The sequence below is a fragment of the Sphaeramia orbicularis genome, chromosome 13 (genome assembly GCF_902148855.1).
Source record: "Sphaeramia orbicularis chromosome 13, fSphaOr1.1, whole genome shotgun sequence".
NCBI lineage: Eukaryota > Metazoa > Chordata > Actinopteri > Kurtiformes > Apogonidae > Sphaeramia > Sphaeramia orbicularis.
Genome location: NC_043969.1, coordinates 10,816,598 through 10,839,141, shown reverse-complemented (window position 1 = coordinate 10,839,141; position 22,544 = coordinate 10,816,598). Strand labels below are relative to the sequence as shown.

The 22,544-nt window shown below is 34.9% G+C and overlaps 1 protein-coding gene across 2 annotated transcripts in view; it reads right to left on the bottom strand.

Annotated features, from left to right (window-relative positions):
• Positions 1-2,874: 2,874 nt before the first annotated feature.
• The window catches only part of LOC115431314 (myelin protein zero-like protein 2), a 119,484-nt gene continuing 99,814 nt past the window's right edge, over positions 2,875-22,544 (bottom strand). For both annotated transcript variants that reach the window (XM_030151573.1, XM_030151576.1), the window contains 4 exons: positions 8,229-8,442; positions 5,573-5,729; positions 3,840-3,900; positions 2,875-3,597 (listed from right to left, as the gene is read on the bottom strand). In XM_030151573.1, coding sequence (XP_030007433.1) covers positions 3,517-3,597; positions 3,840-3,900; positions 5,573-5,729; positions 8,229-8,442 — 513 coding nt within the window. In that variant the 3' untranslated portion in view covers positions 2,875-3,516. The remainder of the gene's footprint in view (positions 3,598-3,839; positions 3,901-5,572; positions 5,730-8,228; positions 8,443-22,544) is intronic.

Genomic DNA, 22,544 nt, shown 5'->3' with positions numbered 1-22,544 from the left:
TGTCTTTGTGCATAAGAAATCAATCTAAGTGAATCCCCAAAGGAACTTTGTGTTGGTAAATGCAAGTTATGCAAATTTACAGGATTTCAGTTCTGTTGCAACATGTTGACGGTCATATGAACTATGTTTTCAGCTCAAAAATGTCCAATTTCATCACAATTAATGCTATATTTTCATGTCACAAATGGTCAAGTTCTATTTTAACTGAATTTACCTGAAAACAAATATTCTATTCTTTCAGATTCCCCAGTTTTTCTTACAAGATTCTATCCGACATATCACGTTTTATTTTTACAGGTTCAATATGGAGTATGGTGCTGATCCATCCTGCTTATGTTACGCCAATACATACATTAAGAATGTCACACGTCACTTCTTAAATCAACAGTTTTCTAATAATAAGCATTTTTATAAAGAAATAACAATTCTATATTGTTATTTACTCTTTAGTATGATGATAAACTATACAATAAATAATTCTGATCCTAGTTTTTGCACAGGGATCATTAGTGTAAACGGTGACATGGCTGCAAAACATCAGTATGATGGGATCTGTAACAACCATGTCACATCCGTCCACTGCCACATTTTGTGTTTTTGTGTCAGCTGTTATTGTTTTAGATCCACAATACTAACATTTATGAATAAGAGGAGAATTAGCAATAGTAAGTATATAAGTTTTTTACTAATAAAGTACTGATACTTACCAGAGCATCATGGGTAATGTCACGTCCGTCCACCAGCAAAAGTTTTCACATACACATGCTATTCAAAATCCAATATTTCTGAAAATATAGCTTCCACTGTCAAATAATATCAGTAGTCTGTGCACAAATGGATTAGCATTATTTCAACACAGTTCTATGCATTTCTTACAACTTTTTTTTTTTTTTTGACAAAAATGGCCACTCATTTGACCCCCTAAGTAAATTTTAGCCGACAAGTTTGTACTTCCTCCTACTCCTTTTCCAGCATGTTTAATTTTATTTATCTTAATTTATTTCTCTTTTGTTTACTTATCAACCTTTTAACATTACTGATATTTTCTTGTTTGGTTTTGTTTTAATTTCACTGTCTACATGTTCAAAATAAAGATTTAAATAACTAAATAAATATTCATTATGTTCACTTAGTCCTCCAAAGGATCACCGTGTTGTTAGAGCTGTTTTTATCCCAACTACCAATGGATGTGTTGCCAGTTCATCACAGGGCAATATGAGAATAATATGTATTCATTTGACTAAAATTCAAGTGTGTTCATGTACATTTGGATGAGTGTGTGACTGTAAATGACACAGTAAGGCATGAAATCCCTTCAGTCTAGAAATATCTGAAAAATAAAAATACCTGAACAAGGCATGGAAAATTGAATCCAGTCATCTGAATAGTCCCTTTCTTTAGTACATTTTTTTTTCCTGCCTTACATGAGTAAGCTGTTGCCATGGTAGTTCAGATGAAGCAGGAATGATAATTGTTTCGCCATCGCAGTGTGTAAATTATTAAAACCTAGAGGGCATGAATGAGCTGAATGAGAAATAGGAAAGAAATGAGACAGAATGAGGACTTATGGATTACTGTGTTCCAACGGTGGGTTTTATGAGGTCTTTTTATGACTCTACAGTCCCACTACTGCATAGATGAGACAGATCCTTCCAGACTCCGGTCTCAGAGTATCTCGGAGCGACTGAAGCTCTGAGACTCTCGCCTGTCCTTAGACTTTTTAAGGGAATATTCAATAACATTCATAAATAGTGGAAGAGACCCATTCATGAATACTGCAACAGACAAAACAAAGATGACAGAACCGACTAGAAAACGGTGTCCTTCCCCAACTTGAACCAGTACAAATTGTTTGTAAATGCATCTATTTTTTTTAAACACACATCACTATTATTTGTATTAATTTAACTGAAAAGAGCCCTGTTGGAATGCGATGTTCAATCCCTGGTGAAACCTGGCATGCAGCTCAAATGAATCCATTAATCAACAATTTATTTTGGCAAAAACATAACTAAAAATTAAGTAGCAAAGAAAGCTGTGCATTCAAACCCAACATCAAATACTGCTGCTGCACTGTATATTGCATTAACCCTTTCATGCATGAATTGAGAGCCTTAATAAAGATTTTTTTTTTTCCTGTTTTTATTCCTCTAGGCATTAAAAAAAAACAAACAACGTGATTGAAATCTCTTTTATGAACCTATTTTTCATGGAGTTGCAAAAATGTCCACTCAGCTGGACACCATGCATTTCATTTTTGAAGCAAAGAAATGTATTTACTGATATACTGTGTGAAAACTATGAAATGAAAACATTTTTAATGCAGATAAAAATGTCTTCTCACATTTTAACATACACTAATGCTAGTCATTACTCACTTCATGGAGATAATATGCAATAAAAAAAAAAAAAAAAAAAAAAAAAATATATATATATATATATATATGTATATGTATATATATATATATGTGTGTGTGTGTGTGTGTGCGTAATCGACAGTCTATTAACAATAAGAAGCAATTGATTTACACTCAAACATGTTAGTGCAGATCAAGTTTATGAAGAACAGCAAAGTTACAGTAACGGTATGAATTGCAGTGTATGGGACGATGCATGAGTGTCCACTGTGTTGGCTGATATGGAACTAAAACAACAAAATCCATGAATATACAAGAGAACAGCTGTAGAATAGCTGTCCACTGTAGTGACCACTATGCATGAAAGGGTTAAATTAAAACTCAAACATCCCAAATAAACTGAACTCTCGATGCTGGAATCACGATATGGTGTAAAAATGTAACAAGGAACAAACATAAATCAGAATATAGTGTGTATTCAAAGTTGTGCAAACAGTGTAAAGTGATGACAAATTACTTAAGAAAAAAAAAAATCAAACCTTTTATTTTCTGTCCAACATTAAGATAGTTAACGGAAATGCTTTACTACATGGAGATTTCATACAGGCAATAAATTAGACAAAACATATGTATATCTATATCCTTCACAAAAAGACATTCTTAAGTCAAACATAGGAATGATCTGTATATAAAAATATATATATATACATATACATAGCACTCATCTGTGTTTTTCCTGTGTACATCTAACAGAAGAATACCGGCTGTGGATCTTTAACAACAGTATAAACACACATATTCAGTATAAGACCATCCTCTTTAGTCACACTATTTGGACCTGTGTTTTTTAATAGCAAAGTGGTACCAGAGAAAATGTCTGGTGCAAGTGTAGCCCTTAGAAATTGCATCAACAAAGTGAATTAAATCAAAATATTAACATGCATTTAAGTATATAAATAAAGCTGCTGGTGCGTAGTTCAACTCTACTCAAAACAAATATAAACGTCTTCTAGGTTCTTTCACCACTAAAGTAAACTGGGTGGGCTTGGATGTGGCAAAGACGACATGAATCCAGCACTGATTCTGGATTCAGTACCTCCCATTATAAGGCACCAGTAGGTCCAGAGGTGCAGTTACAGCTCTCATCCAGCAGGGTTCTCTAGCACCGAGACTCAGCAAAGCCCTCCTCCACCGAGGGCCTCTTTTTTAGGTCGTAGTACTCGTCTTCATCTTCTGAGTCCTGGACAGATGAGCAGAACACAAGACAGTCAATAGGAGCCTCATAAACATGAACAAATACAGACCCAGACACAAAATAACTACATCAGAAGAGTCAATATTTTATAAACTCTCAAACCCTGTTGTCAGGCTTCGAGGTCATGTAAAATTAAACATGTGAAACAGATCTGGCAGACATGTCTTATTGAGTTATTTATGTGATGGAAGACACGGTGGGGTATAATGGAGCAATGTGTTCCATACCATAAAATATAGGTCACAGCATGTGGCCCTCTTCACCGGTGGGTTCATGGCGTACTCCTCCCTGTTGAAAGGACGGTAAAATGGTCAGTAATTACAATAATAACATTCATCAGTACCATGGAAACGCACACTGTTTTGACACAGTATTTATAGGCTCGTAGCCACAACAAATTAGGCTGTAGTGAATAAAGACACTGTGCTCTACTGACAGTTAATTATTTTCTATGTTGTGTATGTTTTATTTAAAACCAGGGCAATTTGCAGCATAGTAATTGTAATAGTAATAGTAGAAGTAATGATTAATCCTCAAAAACCCAAAAGCATCTACTGATCTAAAATGTTTCATAAATTTGAACCACTAATCCTGTCAGTACGGTGAAATAGTTCAGGTAAAATGCAGTTTCTCAGCACTAGATGTCTTTTCAGATGCATCCATAGTCTCTGTAGTGAACATAGAAACGACATTGTCTGGTTCACTAATAAAACCAATGTAATATGACAAATGGCTAATTGTAGATGCTTGTTTTTAGTAGAATTATTCGTATATTTTGCTGAAAATGTCATGTTTTTTTTTTTGTTTTGTTTTTTTCATATTTCTCTGTTTTGATATAATAACCTTTAAATTTACTGAGCTTTTATGAACATGTACAGAAAATATAGGAAAATACCTGATTTTCTTTGCAAAAATGCAAAGGATAAAATTATAATATAGGTGATATCACTTGTTAATCATATATTTTGCTGAAAATGTCATGTTTTCTTCATATTTCTCTGTTTTGATATAATAACCTTTAAATTTACGGAGCTTTTATGAAGATGTACAGAAAATATAGGAAAATACCTGATTTTCTTTGCAAAAATGCAAAGGATAAAATTATAATATATGGTGATATCACTTGTTAATCATATATTTTGCTGAAAATGTCATGTTTTCTTCATATTTCTCTGTTTTGATACAATAACCTTTAAATTTACGGAGCTTTCATGAACATGTACAGAAAATAAAGGAAAATACCTGATTTCCTTTGCAAAAACGAAATGGATAAAATTATAATATATGGTGATATCACTTGTTAATGGTTACAGGTTGAGAAACTACAAAAAATAGTTGAGTTAAAACAAGAAATATAAAAAGCATAAAAAAATATCTACAAAAACATACAAATATATAAAGTAGCAGTGAATTAACAGTAATAATAATCAAGTTAAGCCAGGAAGGTCCTATTGAGATAAAACCAGTTTAACAAATATACTCAAAAACAACATAAGAGGACTAAGAGAGAATAGAGTAAAAAAAAAAAAAAAAAAGAAATAAGTGATTTCATCTGATCGTCATCCAGATCTTATGCAACTTTCTTCCGTTTACTGCCGCAACTCACGCATTCTACTAAACATACACTAAAGAGCAGATATGTCTTACTTTTACCCATGTATTATATCAGTAAAAACACACACACACAAGTGAAAACAACAAACCACAAGAAATAAAAAAAGCAGCGCCTTATAAACCAGACCGTAGATCCCCTAACTGCAGGTTTAACTGCTGGACTCCCTGCTGATTCCAAGTAAAAAGCAGACCCAGCTGAAAACAAACCACTGACTCAAACTTCAAATCTTGATTAACCTTGATCAAATTAGCCGTACAGAAGCACATATATAACCATCAAAGCCTGCAACCAGTGCATTACCCCCAGGAGACCCACAGCAGCGACTGGTTGAATAAATCTACTCACCCCTCTGTGACCTCGATGGGTGATCTGTGGGCCCTCGATTGGTTGTAGTGTTTCTTAGGACAAAGCATCCGTCCAATAAGAATAAGAGTGATAACAGCAGAAGGGAGGAGGATGAAGGCGAGGAGGACTGCAACATCAGAGAAGCGAATACTGGGCGCTGGAGGAGGAAGAAAAGGAGGAGGTGAAGGCAGAAGTCAATTAGACATACACATAATTTCATCCTCACACTAACTTTTACTACATTTGTGCAGCGTAAAGTCTGTTGTTTGCAATAATCACTTCTTACCAATGTGACAACGATGAAAACAAACCTTTCACACATGCAGAAAAATATACTTCCTGCTTACAGAAGTCTGGTCATCAGTAATTCTATATTATTACATTCCATTAATTGTCTTTTCTCATTTCTCATTCTATGCCACTATTGTGGTGTAGTTTATTTATATCCATACAGTAATGAAGAACAAGAGGCACTTAGTGGCAATGGACACTGGAGTACATGCATAAAAACTGTATTTGTGTTTCTTTTAGACTTCAGGACACATAATTGCACAGGGCAGAACAGAGTTAATAGAAATAACTTAGACATACAAAGCTTATGAACCATCAGAATCAGAATACTTTATTAATCCCAAAAGGAAATTGGGTTTTACAGTCGCTCCATTCAAGTATAATAAAAAGTAGCAGGAAAGAAATTATCAATACAAAAGAAAAAGTTTATATATATAAATATCTTTTCAGACCCAAAAATAAAAGAGAAAATTATACATATTTCCCCCCAGGATGTACCTAATGATGACCTCAGATAAATGCAAAAAAAAAATTATTCTCTTGCTCTGAGCCATCCCAAAATTAATGAAGTTTTAATAAAATACTGGGGCTAAAAATAGGACCAAAATTGGGACATAAAAAGCTACCTCAGTGTCAGTGCATTTGATCTGGAAAATATGGCTTGAAATGGTCTTATATACCACTAAAAATAAAGACACTGTGTTAAATTTGTCAATCCTCGTGTTTTGTTTTTTTTTTAATCCAGACATGCAAGTTTTTCATGAATCATCAGTTTCATTCCAGGTTTCATATGTAACCCATTGTGTCTACTCACGTTACATACAGAACCTGCCCAGTTAAACACAAATAAATTGTGAATGATTTTGCAACAGCGGTCATTTTTGTGAAACACTCTGCCTTGCATAATTAGTTTGATTCCCAAAATGTACCTGTGAGAGAATAAAGAGATATTTAAAAAAAATAGTAGCGTGTAATTTTCATGTCCTTTTTACCGTGTTACACATGGATTTTTGTATAAAAAGTAATAAAAAAAATATAAAATGTCGTTTATCTGAAAAATAGTTTCTCTTTTATCTCAGTATATATGTTTTTTTTTTTTTTTTTTTATTAAATAGACCCAAAGTGCTTCCAAACTTGCTTCATAACAGTCTACATCTGGTCGGAATTTTTAGCTCCCATGTCCTGTTTTTAGGAACCAGTTTCATAGAAGCACCCAAATATAAAGTTCTAAATATACAACCATATATCTCTATATATAGCTCTGAATATATATACCAATATACATATCAAAACACTCTATTAAGACACAAAATTAGAACAGCAATTTGTACAATATGTACTAGACAATATATTATCAATATGATAATTAAAGAAATATACATAATAAGTGTGCAATAATATAATAGTGTGTAATTATAATTATGAGGTTATCAGGTGGAGTTAAACAGGCAGGAATGGTTTCTTGTGTCGTTCAGTGGTTCATTTAGGTGAAACATTAGCAATAATGACAGGTACCAGTAGAAGTTCAGCCACTCAAAGATGAAGGTGCACAAAAGCATGATTCATAATGCTTGATAATTCCTCATATGACCTTCTTACAGTTTATTTAGTATTTGTTGGAGGTTGGAGTTCTATCTGCATCATGCGTATCTGATTAACCTTTGTATATACAACATTATGTCATACTATTTTATCTTGTTGTTATGAGGCGGAGTTCTCAGACTTTACTCATTTTTTTTTCCCATTAGAAGGATATTAACACTAAGTATTAATATTTAGGTATATATGTTTATTATTTATTTATATTTATACTACCTGTTCATGCTTTTGTCGGGTCATTTTATTCTACTCATTTCTAAACTTTAGTCGCTGATTTATAGACACATTTCCTCCATTTTTAGTTAAATAAGTCCTCATTTCCAACATTCACCTGGAACCACCTCATTTCCCCAGTTCAATCCTTCACTGTCATTTTAAAAAACAGGAAATGACATTCACGGCATACCAACCTTGAACGTTCTACGATCTGCTGACAGCAACAGAAGGCTAATCTGTACGTGGAGCTAAGGTCAGCAACATGACAGGTTTATACAAAAACTAAATAGATGTTTGGATTATTCCTCCCTATAACTGATACGAAGGTGGCAGTGGAATTTGAAACATCCTCCTCTCAGGGCCAAATTCAGATACCGTCGGCCAAATCAAGATCTGAACTGACCAGAAAGAAAAATCTTAACATTTTTGAGCAGATATGATTTTCACTCAAAGCCCACCTGTGGACCGCTCTGTGGATTTAGGCGGTCGAATTACACTCAACTCAAATAGTCTTGTTATAATATTATTCATATTACGTGCTTAATCTTACCCTTCGGTGTGACTGTGAGCACGGTGTGTGAATTCGGGGACCCGTGGACGTCAGGGGGGTTTCTGACAGAACAGGTGTAGGTCCCATTATCGGTCAGGGTGGCGTTAATCAGAGCCACAGACACATCACCCCGCGCTGGGCTTCCACGCCACTGAATACGACCATTGAACTGACCCTCGTTCGGAAGGAACGCCCGTGAGGAGAAGTGGAAAAACTGGAAAGGAACGAAACAAAAGAGTTGAATTGTTTTTATACCTGCATTAAATTAAAGAGAAACAGTTTTAACCCTTTAACCCCTAAGACATTATTCCAGGTAAATGTGCTGCTGTGAATTTGCGTCTGTTTCAGTGTCATAAAAGCTGCTGTGAGTATGTGCTTGTGTTCTTTTTATTCAGTGGTTTTGTTTTACTGTGTGTTTTAAGGTCAAAACAGGGTGGAAGAACAGAAAAAGACAAAGAGAGGAATTGAAGTTTGACAGGTTTTTACTAAATAAGACACTCAGAATGTACATCGATAAGAGATTTAGGATGTTGAACATGAACTGTGAACTGGAACACACTGAACAACAACAAATGAAAAGAAAAAGAAACTCAAAAAATAATAAGTAACATGAATGAAATAAGCCACAAACTGAACAAACCTGCAACTAAATGAACAAAAACAAATAAAATATTTACAAAATAAGAAATAACATGAAAAAATGAGCAAAAAATGAACTAAAATGAAGTAAAATAAAATAAAATAAAATAAAATAAAATAAGCAACAAGGACTTAATTTTGGCCCAGTAGTTTTTGTTTTCTAAATCAGTCCAGCTGCTTTTTGACACCTGGTTGAACTCCAAAAAACAAGTATATGGTCAAAACTCAGTATAAACACAGTAAAAAAACAAATGAAAATCACCACAACACTGTAAACAACAGTAAAAACAAACAAACAAACAAAAAAAACACAAGGAAAATGGTGTAAAAAATAAAAATAAAAAGCCCAAACCATCTATTTTTATAGTCAGTCTCACTCACTGCTCTCTGTTTTACCCATTACACAGGCGGGGGGGCGGGGGGCACTGAGTATGCTCAGATGTCTATGGAAAGAACAAGGTCTATTTTCTCAGCGCTGTTTGAAATGTTTCTTACTGAGAAAACGGTTGAATTTTTATGAATATTTCAAATAAATTATACATTCAGAACGAGCACCACCGACACATTAGGGGTTAAAGGGTTAAAATACTCAGTAGAATGTCAACAAATGCAGTGTTAAGAATGAAGAAAAACACTGATGACTGACAAACTGTACTTGCTGAAACAGAAATGGGGACTCAATAACAGCGGCTGAGGTCCAACACAAACAAATAAAAAGCAATCTTTGAATACAGACCAGGTAAAAAATAAGATGAATAAACCGCTGCCAGTTATGCACAACGTTCACTTCTATAAATTAAATACATTCACCAACATAATCTGACTATTTTCAACACTTTATGTCATAGATCACTCATCTGAACTGTGATTCTAAGTCTGATTTCAGTTAATATTTTCAGCAAATGCAACAAATGTAGAAATTTAGAAGCACCACAGGAAGATAATGTTTATACAATAAAAGCTTCATTAAACAATTTACCCACTAAAACACTGGAACTTTTATTTTGAAGATGAGAAGAAAGTGATGTGTTTATACAAAAGCATATTGCATAAAGCATACTTTTAACATTGCAAATGGGTTTAACACTAACCACAACAATTTCTACTTGTTAAACAGGAAATTAAAAATAGTCCTGCCTCTATTACAAACCTGTAAACAAGTGGTGTCAGGCACAACAAACTCCGCCCCTCACACGTATTGTAGCTTATTTTGGCATCGATCCCTCTGATGTCAGCATATCAATTGCCTCTATATGTGTGGCAAGTTTGAAGTAAATTGAAACCAAATTGGTGTTTTTATAGACATTTGAAATTTTGCCCATTATAAGTAAATGGGGCAAAAAAAAATATTTTTATAAATTCAAAAAAATTTGAACTTTGACCTACTTTTCCCAAAATGCAACCACATCTATTCTGTGTCACTGGCAATCTACAGGGTAGGGAAGCAAAATTTACAATGAACATTTAGTTGTTTTTTCTCAGCAGGCACTACGTCAATTGTTTTGAAACCAAACATATATTGATGTCATAATCATACCTAACACTATTATCCATACCTTTTCAGAAACTTTTGCCCATATGAGTAATCAGGAAAGCAAACGTCAAAGAGTGTGTGATTTGCTGAATGCACTCGTCACACCAAAGGAGATTTCAAAAATAGTTGGAGTGTCCATAAAGACTGTTTATAATGGAAAGAAGAGAATGACTATGAGCAAAACTATTACGAGAAATTCTGGAAGATACTATTAAAGAAGAATGGGAGAAGTTGTCACCCGAATATTTGAGGAACACTTGCGCAAGTTTCAGGAAGCGTGTGAAGGCAGTTATTGAGAAAGAAGGAGGACACACAGAATAAAAACATTTTCTATTATGTAAATTTTCTTGTGGCAAATAAATTCTCATGACTTTCAATAAACTAATTGGTCATACACTGTCTTTCAATTCCTGCCTCAAAATATTGTAAATTTTGCTTCCCCACTTTGTATAAACCCAATTTGGTATGAATTCAACCAATAGTTTTGCTGCTACAGACATGTGAAATTTCACCCATTATAAGTAAATGGGGGGAAAAAAGATTTAAAACAAGTCATAAAAATGTTAAACTTTGACCAGTGTTTCCCAAAATATAATTAACATCTATTCTGGGTCACTGGCAATGAATACACCAAATTTCATATGAATTCAACCAGTAATTGTGCTGCTACAAACATTTGAAATTTTGGTCATTACGTATAAGTGAATGGGGGAAAAAAGATTTTAAAAATTCCTAAAAAAAATTTAACTTTAACCTACTGTTCCCAAAATGTAATGAGATCTATTCTGGGCCACTGGCAATCCATAAACCCAGTTTGGTATGAATTCAACCAACAGTTTTGCTGCTACAGACATGTGAAATTTCACCCATTTTAAGTAAATGGGGGTAAAAAAGGTTTAAAACAATAATAAAAATGTAAACTTTGATCAGCGTTTCCCAAAATATAATTAACATCTATTCTGGGTCACTGGCAATGTATACACCAAATTTGGTATGAATTCAACCAATAATTGTGCTGCCACGAACATTTGAAATTTTGGTCATTATAAGTGAATGGGGGGGGATTTTAAAAATTCCCCAAAAAATTTAACTTTAACCTACTGTTCCCAAAATGTAATGAGATCTATTCTGGGCCACTGGCAATCCATAAACCCAATTTGGTATAAATTCAACCAATAGTTTTGCTGCTACAGACAAGTGAGATTTCACCCATTATAAGTAAATGTGGGGAAAAAAGGTTTAAAACAATAATAAAAATGTAAACTTTGACCAGCGTTTCCCAAAATATAATTAACATCTATTCTGGGTCACTGGCAATGAATACATCAAATTTCATATGAATTCAACCAGTAATTGTGCTGCTACAAACATTTGAAATTTTGGCCATTACGTATAAGTGAATGGGGGAAAAAAGATTTTAAAAATTCCTAAAAAAAATTTAACTTTAACCTACTGTTCCCAAAATGTAATGAGATCTATTCTGGGCCACTGGCAATCCATAAACCCAGTTTGGTATGAATTCAACCAACAGTTTTGCTGCTACAGACATGTGAAATTTCACCCATTTTAAGTAAATGGGGGGAAAAAAGGTTTAAAACAATAATAAAAATTTAAACTTTGACCAGCGTTTCCCAAAATATAATTCACATCTATTCTGGGTCACTGGCAATGTATACACCAAATTTGGTATGAATTCAACCAATAATTGTGCTGCTACGAAATTTTGAAAATTTGGCCATTGTAAGTGAATGGGGGGGATTTTAAAAATTCCCCAAAAAATTTAACTTTAACCTACTGTTCCCAAAATGTAACGGGATCTATTCTGGGCCACTGGCAATCCATAAACCCAATTTGGTATGAATTCAACCAATAGTTTTGCTGCTACATGCTACAGACATGTGAGGTTTCACCCATTATAAGTAAATGGGGGGAAAAAGGTTTAAAACAATAATAAAAATTTAAACTTTGACCAGCGTTTCCCAAAATATAATTCACATCTATTCTGGGTCACTGGCAATGTATACACCAAATTTGGTATGAATTCAACCAATAATTGTGCTGCTACGAACATTTGAAATTTTGGCCATTATAAGTGAATGGGGGGGGGGGGTTTTAAAAATTCCCCAAAAAATTTAACTTTAACCTACTGTTCCCAAAATGTAATGAGATCTATTCTGGGCCACTGGCAATCCATAAACCCAATTTGGTATGAATTCAACCAATAGTTTTGCTGCTACAGACATGTGAGATTTCACCCATTATAAGTAAATGGGGGGAAAAAAGGTTTAAAACAATAATAAAAATGTAAACTTTGACCAGCGTTTCCCAAAATATAATTCACATCTATTCTGGGTCACTGGCAATGAATACACCAAATTTCATATGAATTCAACCAATAATTGTGCTGCTACAAACATTTGAAATTTTGGCCATTACGTATAAGTGAATGGGGGAAAAAACATTTTAAAAATTCCTAAAAAAAATTTAACTTGTAACCTACTGTTCCCAAAATGTAATGAGATCTATTCTGGGCCACTGGCAATCCATAAACCCAGTTTGGTATGAATTCAACCAACAGTTTTGCTGCTACAGACATGTGAAATTTCACCCATTTTAAGTACATGGGGGTAAAAAAGGTTTAAAACAATAATAAAAATGTAAACTTTGACCAGCGTTTCCCAAAATATAATTAACATCTATTCTGGGTCACTGGCAATGAATACACCAAATTTGGTATGAATTCAACCAATAATTGTGCTGCTACGAAATTTTGGCCATTATAAGTGAATGGGGGGGGGGGGGGGGGGTTAAAAATTCCCCAAAAAATTTAACTTTAACCTACTGTTCCCAAAATGTAATGAGATCTATTCTGGGCCACTGGCAATCCATAAACCCAGTTTGGTATGAATTCAACCAACAGTTTTGCTGCTACAGACATGTGAAATTTCACCCATTTTAAGTAAATGGGGGTAAAAAAAGGTTTAAAACAATAATAAAAATGTAAACTTTGACCAGCGTTTCCCAAAATATAATTCACATCTATTCTGGGTCACTGGCAATGTATACACCAAATTTGGTATGAATTCAACCAATAATTGTGCTGCTACGAAATTTTGAAAATTTGGCCATTATAAGTGAATGGGGGGGATTTTAAAAATTCCCCAAAAAATTTAACTTTAACCTACTGTTCCCAAAATGTAATGAGATCTATTCTGGGCCACTGGCAATCCATAAACCCAATTTGGTATGAATTCAACCAATAGTTTTGCTGCTACAGACATGTGAGGTTTCACCCATTATAAGTAAATGGGGGGAAAAAGGTTTAAAACAATAATAAAAATGTAAACTTTGACCAGCGTTTCCCAAAATATAATTAACATCTATTCTGGGTCACTGGCAATGTATACACCAAATTTGGTATGAATTCGACCAATAATTGTGCTGCTACGAAATTTTGAAATTTTGGCCATTATAAGTGAATGGGGGGGGGGGTTAAAAATTCCCCAAAAAATTTAACTTTAACCTACTGTTCCCAAAATGTAATGAGATCTATTCTGGGCCACTGGCAATCCATAAACCCAATTTGGTATGAATTCAACCAATAGTTTTGCTGCTACAGACATGTGAGATTTCACCCATTATAAGTAAATGGGGGGAAAAAAGGTTTAAAACAATCATAAAAATGTAAACTTTGACCAGCGTTTCCCAAAATATAATTCACATCTATTCTGGGTCACTGGCAATGAATACACCAAATTTCATATGAATTCAACCAATAATTGTGCTGCTACAAACATTTGAAATTTTGGCCATTACGTATAAGTGAATGGGGGAAAAAACATTTTAAAAATTCCTAAAAAAAATTTAACTTGTAACCTACTGTTCCCAAAATGTAATGAGATCTATTCTGGGCCACTGGCAATCCATAAACCCAGTTTGGTATGAATTCAACCAATAGTTTTGCTGCTACAGACATGTGAAATTTCACCCATTTTAAGTACATGGGGGTAAAAAGGTTTAAAACAATAATAAAAATGTAAACTTTGACCAGCGTTTCCCAAATATAATTAACATCTATTCTGGGTCACTGGCAATGTATACACCAAATTTGGTATGAATTCGACCAATAATTGTGCTGCTACGAAATTTTGAAATTTTGGCCATTATAAGTGAATGGGGGGGGGGGGGGGGGGGGTTAAAAATTCCCCAAAAAATTTAACTTTAACCTACTGTTCCCAAAATGTAACGGGATCTATTCTGGGCCACTGGCAATCCATAAACCCAATTTGGTATGAATTCAACCAATAGTTTTGCTGCTACAGACATGTGAGGTTTCACCCATTATAAGTAAATGGGGGGAAAAAGGTTTAAAACAATAATAAAAATGTAAACTTTGACCAGCGTTTCCCAAAATATAATTAACATCTATTCTGGGTCACTGGCAATGTATACACCAAATTTGGTATGAATTCAACCAATAATTGTGCTGCTACGAACATTTGAAATTTTGGCCATTATAAGTGAATGGGGGGGGGTTTAAAAATTCCCCAAAAAATTTAACTTTAACCTACTGTTCCCAAAATGTAATGAGATCTATTCTGGGCCACTGGCAATCCATAAACCCAATTTGGTATGAATTCAACCAACAGTTTTGCTGCTACAGACATGTGAGATTTCACCCATTATAAGTAAATGGGGGGTAAAAAAAAGGTTTAAAACAATAATAAAAATGTAAACTTTGACCAGCGTTTCCCAAAATATAATTCACATCTATTCTGGGTCACTGGCAATGAATACACCAAATTTCATATGAATTCAACCAATAATTGTGCTGCTACAAACATTTGAAATTTTGGCCATTACGTATAAGTGAATGGGGGAAAAAAGATTTTAAAAATTCCTAAAAAAAATTTAACTTTAACCTACTGTTCCCAAAATGTAATGAGATCTATTCTGGGCCACTGGCAATCCATAAACCCAGTTTGGTATGAATTCAACCAACAGTTTTGCTGCTACAGACATGTGAAATTTCACCCATTTTAAGTAAATGGGGGGTAAAAAAGGTTTAAAACAATAATAAAAATGTAAACTTTGACCAGCGTTTCCCAAAATATAATTCACATCTATTCTGGGTCACTGGCAATGTATACACCAAATTTGGTATGAATTCAACCAATAATTGTGCTGCTACGAAATTTTGAAAATTTGGCCATTATAAGTGAATGGGGGGGATTTTAAAAATTCCCCAAAAAATTTAACTTTAACCTACTGTTCCCAAAATGTAATGGGATCTATTCTGGGCCACTGGCAATCCATAAACCCAATTTGGTATGAATTCAACCAATAGTTTTGCTGCTACAGACATGTGAAATTTCACCCATTATAAGTAAATGGGGGGAAAAAGGTTTAAAACAATAATAAAAATTTTAACTTTGACCAGCGTTTCCCAAAATACAATTCACATCTATTCTGGGTCACTGGCAATGTATACACCAAATTTGGTATGAATTCAACCAATAATTGTGCTGCTACGAACATTTGAAATTTTGGCCATTATAAGTGAATGGGGGGGGGGGGTTTAAAAATTCCCCAAAAAATTTAACTTTAACCTACTGTTCCCAAAATGTAATGAGATCTATTCTGGGCCACTGGCAATCCATAAACCCAATTTGGTATGAATTCAACCAATAGTTTTGCTGCTACAGACATGTGAGATTTCACCCATTATAAGTAAATGGGGGCAAAAAGGTTTAAAACAATAATAAAAATGTAAACTTTGACCAGCGTTTCCCAAAATATAATTCACATCTATTCTGGGTCACTGGCAATGAATACACCAAATTTCATATGAATTCAACCAATAATTGTGCTGCTACAAACATTTGAAATTTTGGCCATTACGTATAAGTGAATGGGGGAAAAAAGATTTTAAAAATTCCTAAAAAAAATTTAACTTTAACCTACTGTTCCCAAAATGTAATGAGATCTATTCTGGGCCACTGGCAATCCATAAACCCAGTTTGGTATGAATTCAACCAATAGTTTTGCTGCTACAGACATGTGAGATTTCACCCATTATAAGTAAATGGGGGGAAAAAGGTTTAAAACAATAATAAAAATGTAAACTTTGACCAGCGTTTCCCAAAATATAATTCACATCTATTCTGGGTCACTGGCAATGAATACACCAAATTTCATATGAATTCAACCAATAATTGTGCTGCTACAAACATTTGAAATTTTGGCCATTACGTATAAGTGAATGGGGGAAAAAGATTTTAAAAATTCCTAAAAAAAATTTAACTTTAACCTACTGTTCCCAAAATGTAATGAGATCTATTCTGGGCCACTGGCAATCCATAAACCCAGTTTGGTATGAATTCAACCAACAGTTTTGCTGCTACAGACATGTGAAATTTCACCCATTTTAAGTAAATGGGGGGTAAAAAAAGGTTTAAAACAATAATAAAAATGTAAACTTTGACCAGCGTTTCCCAAAATATAATTCACATCTATTCTGGGTCACTGGCAATGTATACACTAAATTTGGTATGAATTCAACCAATAATTGTGCTGCTACGAAATTTTGAAAATTTGGCCATTATAAGTGAATGGGGGGGATTTTAAAAATTCCCCAAAAAATTTAACTTTAACCTACTGTTCCCAAAATGTAACGGGATCTATTCTGGGCCACTGGCAATCCATAAACCCAATTTGGTATGAATTCAACCAATAGTTTTGCTGCTACAGACATGTGAGATTTCACCCATTATAAGTAAATGGGGGGAAAAAGGTTTAAAACAATAATAAAAATGTAAACTTTGACCAGCGTTTCCCAAAATATAATTAACATCTATTCTGGGTCACTGGCAATGTATACACCAAATTTGGTATGAATTCAACCAATAATTGTGCTGCTACGAACATTTGAAATTTTGGCCATTATAAGTGAATGGGGGGGGGGGTTTAAAAATTCCCCAAAAAATTTAACTTTAACCTACTGTTCCCAAAATGTAATGAGATCTATTCTGGGCCACTGGCAATCCATAAACCCAATTTGGTATGAATTCAACCAATAGTTTTGCTGCTACAGACATGTGAGATTTCACCCATTATAAGTAAATGGGGGGAAAAAAGGTTTAAAACAATAATAAAAATGTAAACTTTGACCAGCGTTTCCCAAAATATAATTCACATCTATTCTGGGTCACTGGCAATGAATACACCAAATTTCATATGAATTCAACCAATAATTGTGCTGCTACAAACATTTGAAATTTTGGCCATTACGTATAAGTGAATGGGGGAAAAAAAGATTTTAAAAATTCCTAAAAAAAATTTAACTTGTAACCTACTGTTCCCAAAATGTAATGAGATCTATTCTGGGCCACTGGCAATCCATAAACCCAGTTTGGTATGAATTCAACCAACAGTTTTGCTGCTACAGACATGTGAAATTTCACCCATTTTAAGTACATGGGGGTAAAAAAGGTTTAAAACAATAATAAAATGTAAACTTTGACCAGCGTTTCCCAAAATATAATTAACATCTATTCTGGGTCACTGGCAATGAATACACCAAATTTGGTATGAATTCAACCAATAATTGTGCTGCTACGAAATTTTGGCCATTATAAGTGAATGGGGGGGGGGGGGGGGGGGGGGGTTAAAAATCCCCAAAAAATTTAACTTTAACCTACTGTTCCCAAAATGTAATGAGATCTATTCTGGGCCACTGGCAATCCATAAACCCAGTTTGGTATGAATTCAACCAACAGTTTTGCTGCTACAGACATGTGAAATTTCACCCATTTTAAGTAAATGGGGGTAAAAAAGGTTTAAAACAATAATAAAAATGTAAACTTTGACCAGCGTTTCCCAAAATATAATTCACATCTATTCTGGGTCACTGGCAATGTATACACCAAATTTGGTATGAATTCAACCAATAATTGTGCTGCTACGAAATTTTGAAAATTTGGCCATTATAAGTGAATGGGGGGGATTTTAAAAATTCCCCAAAAAATTTAACTTTAACCTACTGTTCCCAAAATGTAATGAGATCTATTCTGGGCCACTGGCAATCCATAAACCCAATTTGGTATGAATTCAACCAATAGTTTTGCTGCTACAGACATGTGAGGTTTCACCCATTATAAGTAAATGGGGGGAAAAAGGTTTAAAACAATAATAAAAATGTAAACTTTGACCAGCGTTTCCCAAAATATAATTAACATCTATTCTGGGTCACTGGCAATGAATACACCAAATTTGGTATGAATTCAACCAATAATTGTGCTGCTACGAACATTTGAAATTTTGGCCATTATAAGTGAATGGGGGGGGGGGTTAAAAATTCCCCAAAAAATTTAACTTTAACCTACTGTTCCCAAAATGTAATGAGATCTATTCTGGGCCACTGGCAATCCATAAACCCAATTTGGTATGAATTCAACCAATAGTTTTGCTGCTACAGACATGTGAGATTTCACCCATTATAAGTAAATGGGGGTAAAAAAAGGTTTAAAACAATAATAAAAATGTAAACTTTGACCAGCGTTTCCCAAAATATAATTCACATCTATTCTGGGTCACTGGCAATGAATACACCAAATTTCATATGAATTCAACCAATAATTGTGCTGCTACAAACATTTGAAATTTTGGCCATTACGTATAAGTGAATGGGGGAAAAAAGATTTTAAAAATTCCTAAAAAAAATTTAACTTGTAACCTACTGTTCCCAAAATGTAATGAGATCTATTCTGGGCCACTGGCAATCCATAAACCCAGTTTGGTATGAATTCAACCAATAGGTTTTGCTGCTAAAGTTTTAATGATCAAACAAACAAACTGAACCAAAAACAATAGCCCTTGCCTCCCCTTCGAGGGGCGGGGTAATAAAGGCGTGGTACCTTATGCAGCTGACATAAATAAAAGCCTGTGTGGAAATACGGTAAACAGAGAAATAACATTCAGGAACAAAATTCCTTCACATTCAAGAGTCATGTATTTCTTATCCTCTGAGCTGTTATTGTCAGCAACAACTATTTGTAAAAGAACAAATCATTGTAAAATGACTGGAGTCATTTAGCGGGGAGTGCACCGGCAAAGAAAACAGAAAGTGAAAATGAACCAGTCTTTCATGAAATATTTTCAACACAATAAACACAAAGCCTGATGAGATCCGCAAAACTCCTCTAAATTCATTTTGGGAGAATTTAGCTTGTTAAACACACAAGTTGACTCAAACTGATGACACGAAACAAAGTACCTGTTTTTTCCATTATTTCTTTGACAAAATAAAATTATGTTCCATTTCATTTTGCAATAAAATCTCCAAAATTTTCCACTGCAAAATCAAAATAGAAGCATTGTTCTCATGCTCTTTACTCTTTATCAGATTGTGGCTGAGTTAATTGGCTTTAAAAGACACTGTACATCACTGCAAAGGGAAATGAAGCATACACCTGCATATAGAGTTTATAATGAGAGACATTGTGTCAAATGTTAGTTTTATTTTCGTTTTATTCTTTGCCTCAGAGAAAGTGAGGAGTAACAGGTGGCTGGACAGATGGTGGTTGGACATTTTCTTTTTTGGCAATATTGTTGACAGCAGAGTAAAGAGGACTGGGTGGTAAACCTAAGAAAAATGAATATCTCATCAAAAGGTGTAAAAACTGTTTTGTGTGGAAACCGTCCACATGGTTATAACTAAACGACATACATGTCTCACACTGTGAATTTACCTTCTATGGCATTTACCACACAAGCCTGGGTTTTAAAAACTAACTCCATCTCATCATTACTCCCACATTAAGACAAAACTGACCTCTCCGAAACACACCGGCCAGACTATGCCTGTGAGAGTTTGTGAGCGGAGGAGGGGAAATGAAAATATGGAAATCCTACAAGTTTTTCATGGAAAATAACCCAGAGGAGTTTGTGTTTCAGTTTAGTTTTCTAAGACAGTGGCTGGTCATGAGAAACTAGAGTTAGAAACAAAGAAATGTGATGATTATGGGTCAGTTTTTTGTAAAATAGGTCCACTGATGGAAACTCACCACAAAGAATCTGACTATTTCCAGATCACAGACGTAGATTAAATTAATGTATTTTTTAAAGTCTCACGATCACCATACATGGGTCCGATTGAAGGAAAGTGAACATCATCATAAAAAAGTAAATTTGCACAAATCATTTATCAAGTGGGCTCATTTTTTTAGCTAAAGATCTCTATTTTATGGAACTGTTTTCCTTTTTAAAATACCACTTGTAGGAAAAAAAAAGTTACAACCGATTTTATTGAATGTACATTTTACACCGTAGCCATAGCTCAAGTTTGATGCTAAAAATTATATGTTTATGTTTATGCATTTGGCAGATGCTTTTTTCCAAAGTGACTTACAGGGGAAAACCAATCAAATCACTCAATCAAATTTTATTTATATGGCGCCAGATTACAACAAAAAAGCTATCTCATGACACTTTATATATAGAGCTGGTCAAAACCAGACTCTAAGCCAATTTACAGAAACCCAACAGAATCCTCCAGGAGCAAACACTTGTGACTGGTGACAGTGGCGAGGAAAAACTTCCCTTTAACAGCAGAAACCTCGAGCAGACCCAGACTCCTGCAGGATGGACGTCTGCCTTGACCAGTTGGGGTTAAAGAGAGAGGGTAAAGAAAGAGAGAAAGAGAGAGCGATATAAATAGAGACTGGGGGAGAGGGGGAAAAGGGGGGAGTAGGGGGAGACACATGGAGGCAGTGAGGATAAGTGAGTGATGATGATGAAGGCAGGAGAGAGGCAGGACCACCGCAGCAGGTCCAGAGATAATCCTGGGAAAATCTGTGATAATCCTGGGAAAAACCTTATTAAAATATTTACAATGGAATGTCTGACAGTGCTAGGACAGGAGGTGCTCTCGGAAGAGCTGGGTCTTCAGGAGCTTCTTGAAGATAGGCAGGGATACCTCTGTTCTCGTAGTACTTGGTAGAATGTTTCACCAACGTGGAACGACCCATGAAAAGAGCCTGGATTGTCTTGTGCTAGGTCTGGGGACCACCAGACAACGTTCCCCAGACGAGCGGAGTGGTCGTGGGGCAACATAAACTTTTATCAGTGCACCTAAGTAAGTAGGAGCAGACCCACTGAGAATTTTGTAGGCTCGGATTAACGATTTGAATTTGATGCGGGCAGCTATGGGTAGCCTGTGTAACTCAATAAGTAACGGGGTGACATGTGCCCTTTTAGGCTGACTGAAGACCAGACAAGCTGCTGCATTCTGGACCATCTGTAGTGGTTTGACAGCACAAGCTGGGAGGCCTGTTAGAAGAGCATTGCAGTAGTCAAGGCGGGAGATAACCATATCCTGCACCAGGAGCTGGGTGGCCTGTTGGGTTAGGTATGGCCTGATCTTTAAAAATCTGAAAATATATTCAATCTGTTGATTACATAGATGACTGTTAAATTTCAAGTATTAGATTTGGATTATTTTGTGAATATTATTGATATTTATGAGTTTAAACATTTGTGAGTTGTTTAAAAGGCCCTGTCCACGTGTTACCACAAAAACACCAATTTTTAATGTTCAAGTTATTTATAATTCAGATATTTGAGTGAAACTTTCAGAAAGTAATGATCTTTTTATAGATTTTGGGTGATGCATACAATGGTAAAGAGTCGTCCATGTGTTACTATGGCAACCTGTTCATGTGTTACCGCATTCTCATGTCAATAAAACAGAGACTTTTCAATATTTTACTCCAAAAGACACCAAAGACTTCTGACGAACATTTCTCTGAGTACACCATAACTGTTGGTCACCAGCAGCGGTTGTAGTCCACACTGAAAACGTCCAAACTTCGAGCTGATTACCTAAAATGTTCAGTTGCTGGTTGAACAGGACAGAGCAGCACAGCCAACAACCTGGAGGGGGTGGGGCCTGAAGTGGCTCATTTGCATTTAACCCTTTCATGCACAGTGGTCACTACAGTGGACAGTTATTCTCCAGCTGTTCTCTTGTATATTCATGGCTTTTTTTTTGTTTTAGTTCCATATCAGCCAACACAGTGGACACTCATGCACCATCCAAAACACTGCAGTTCATACAATTACTGTAACTTTGCTACTCATGATAA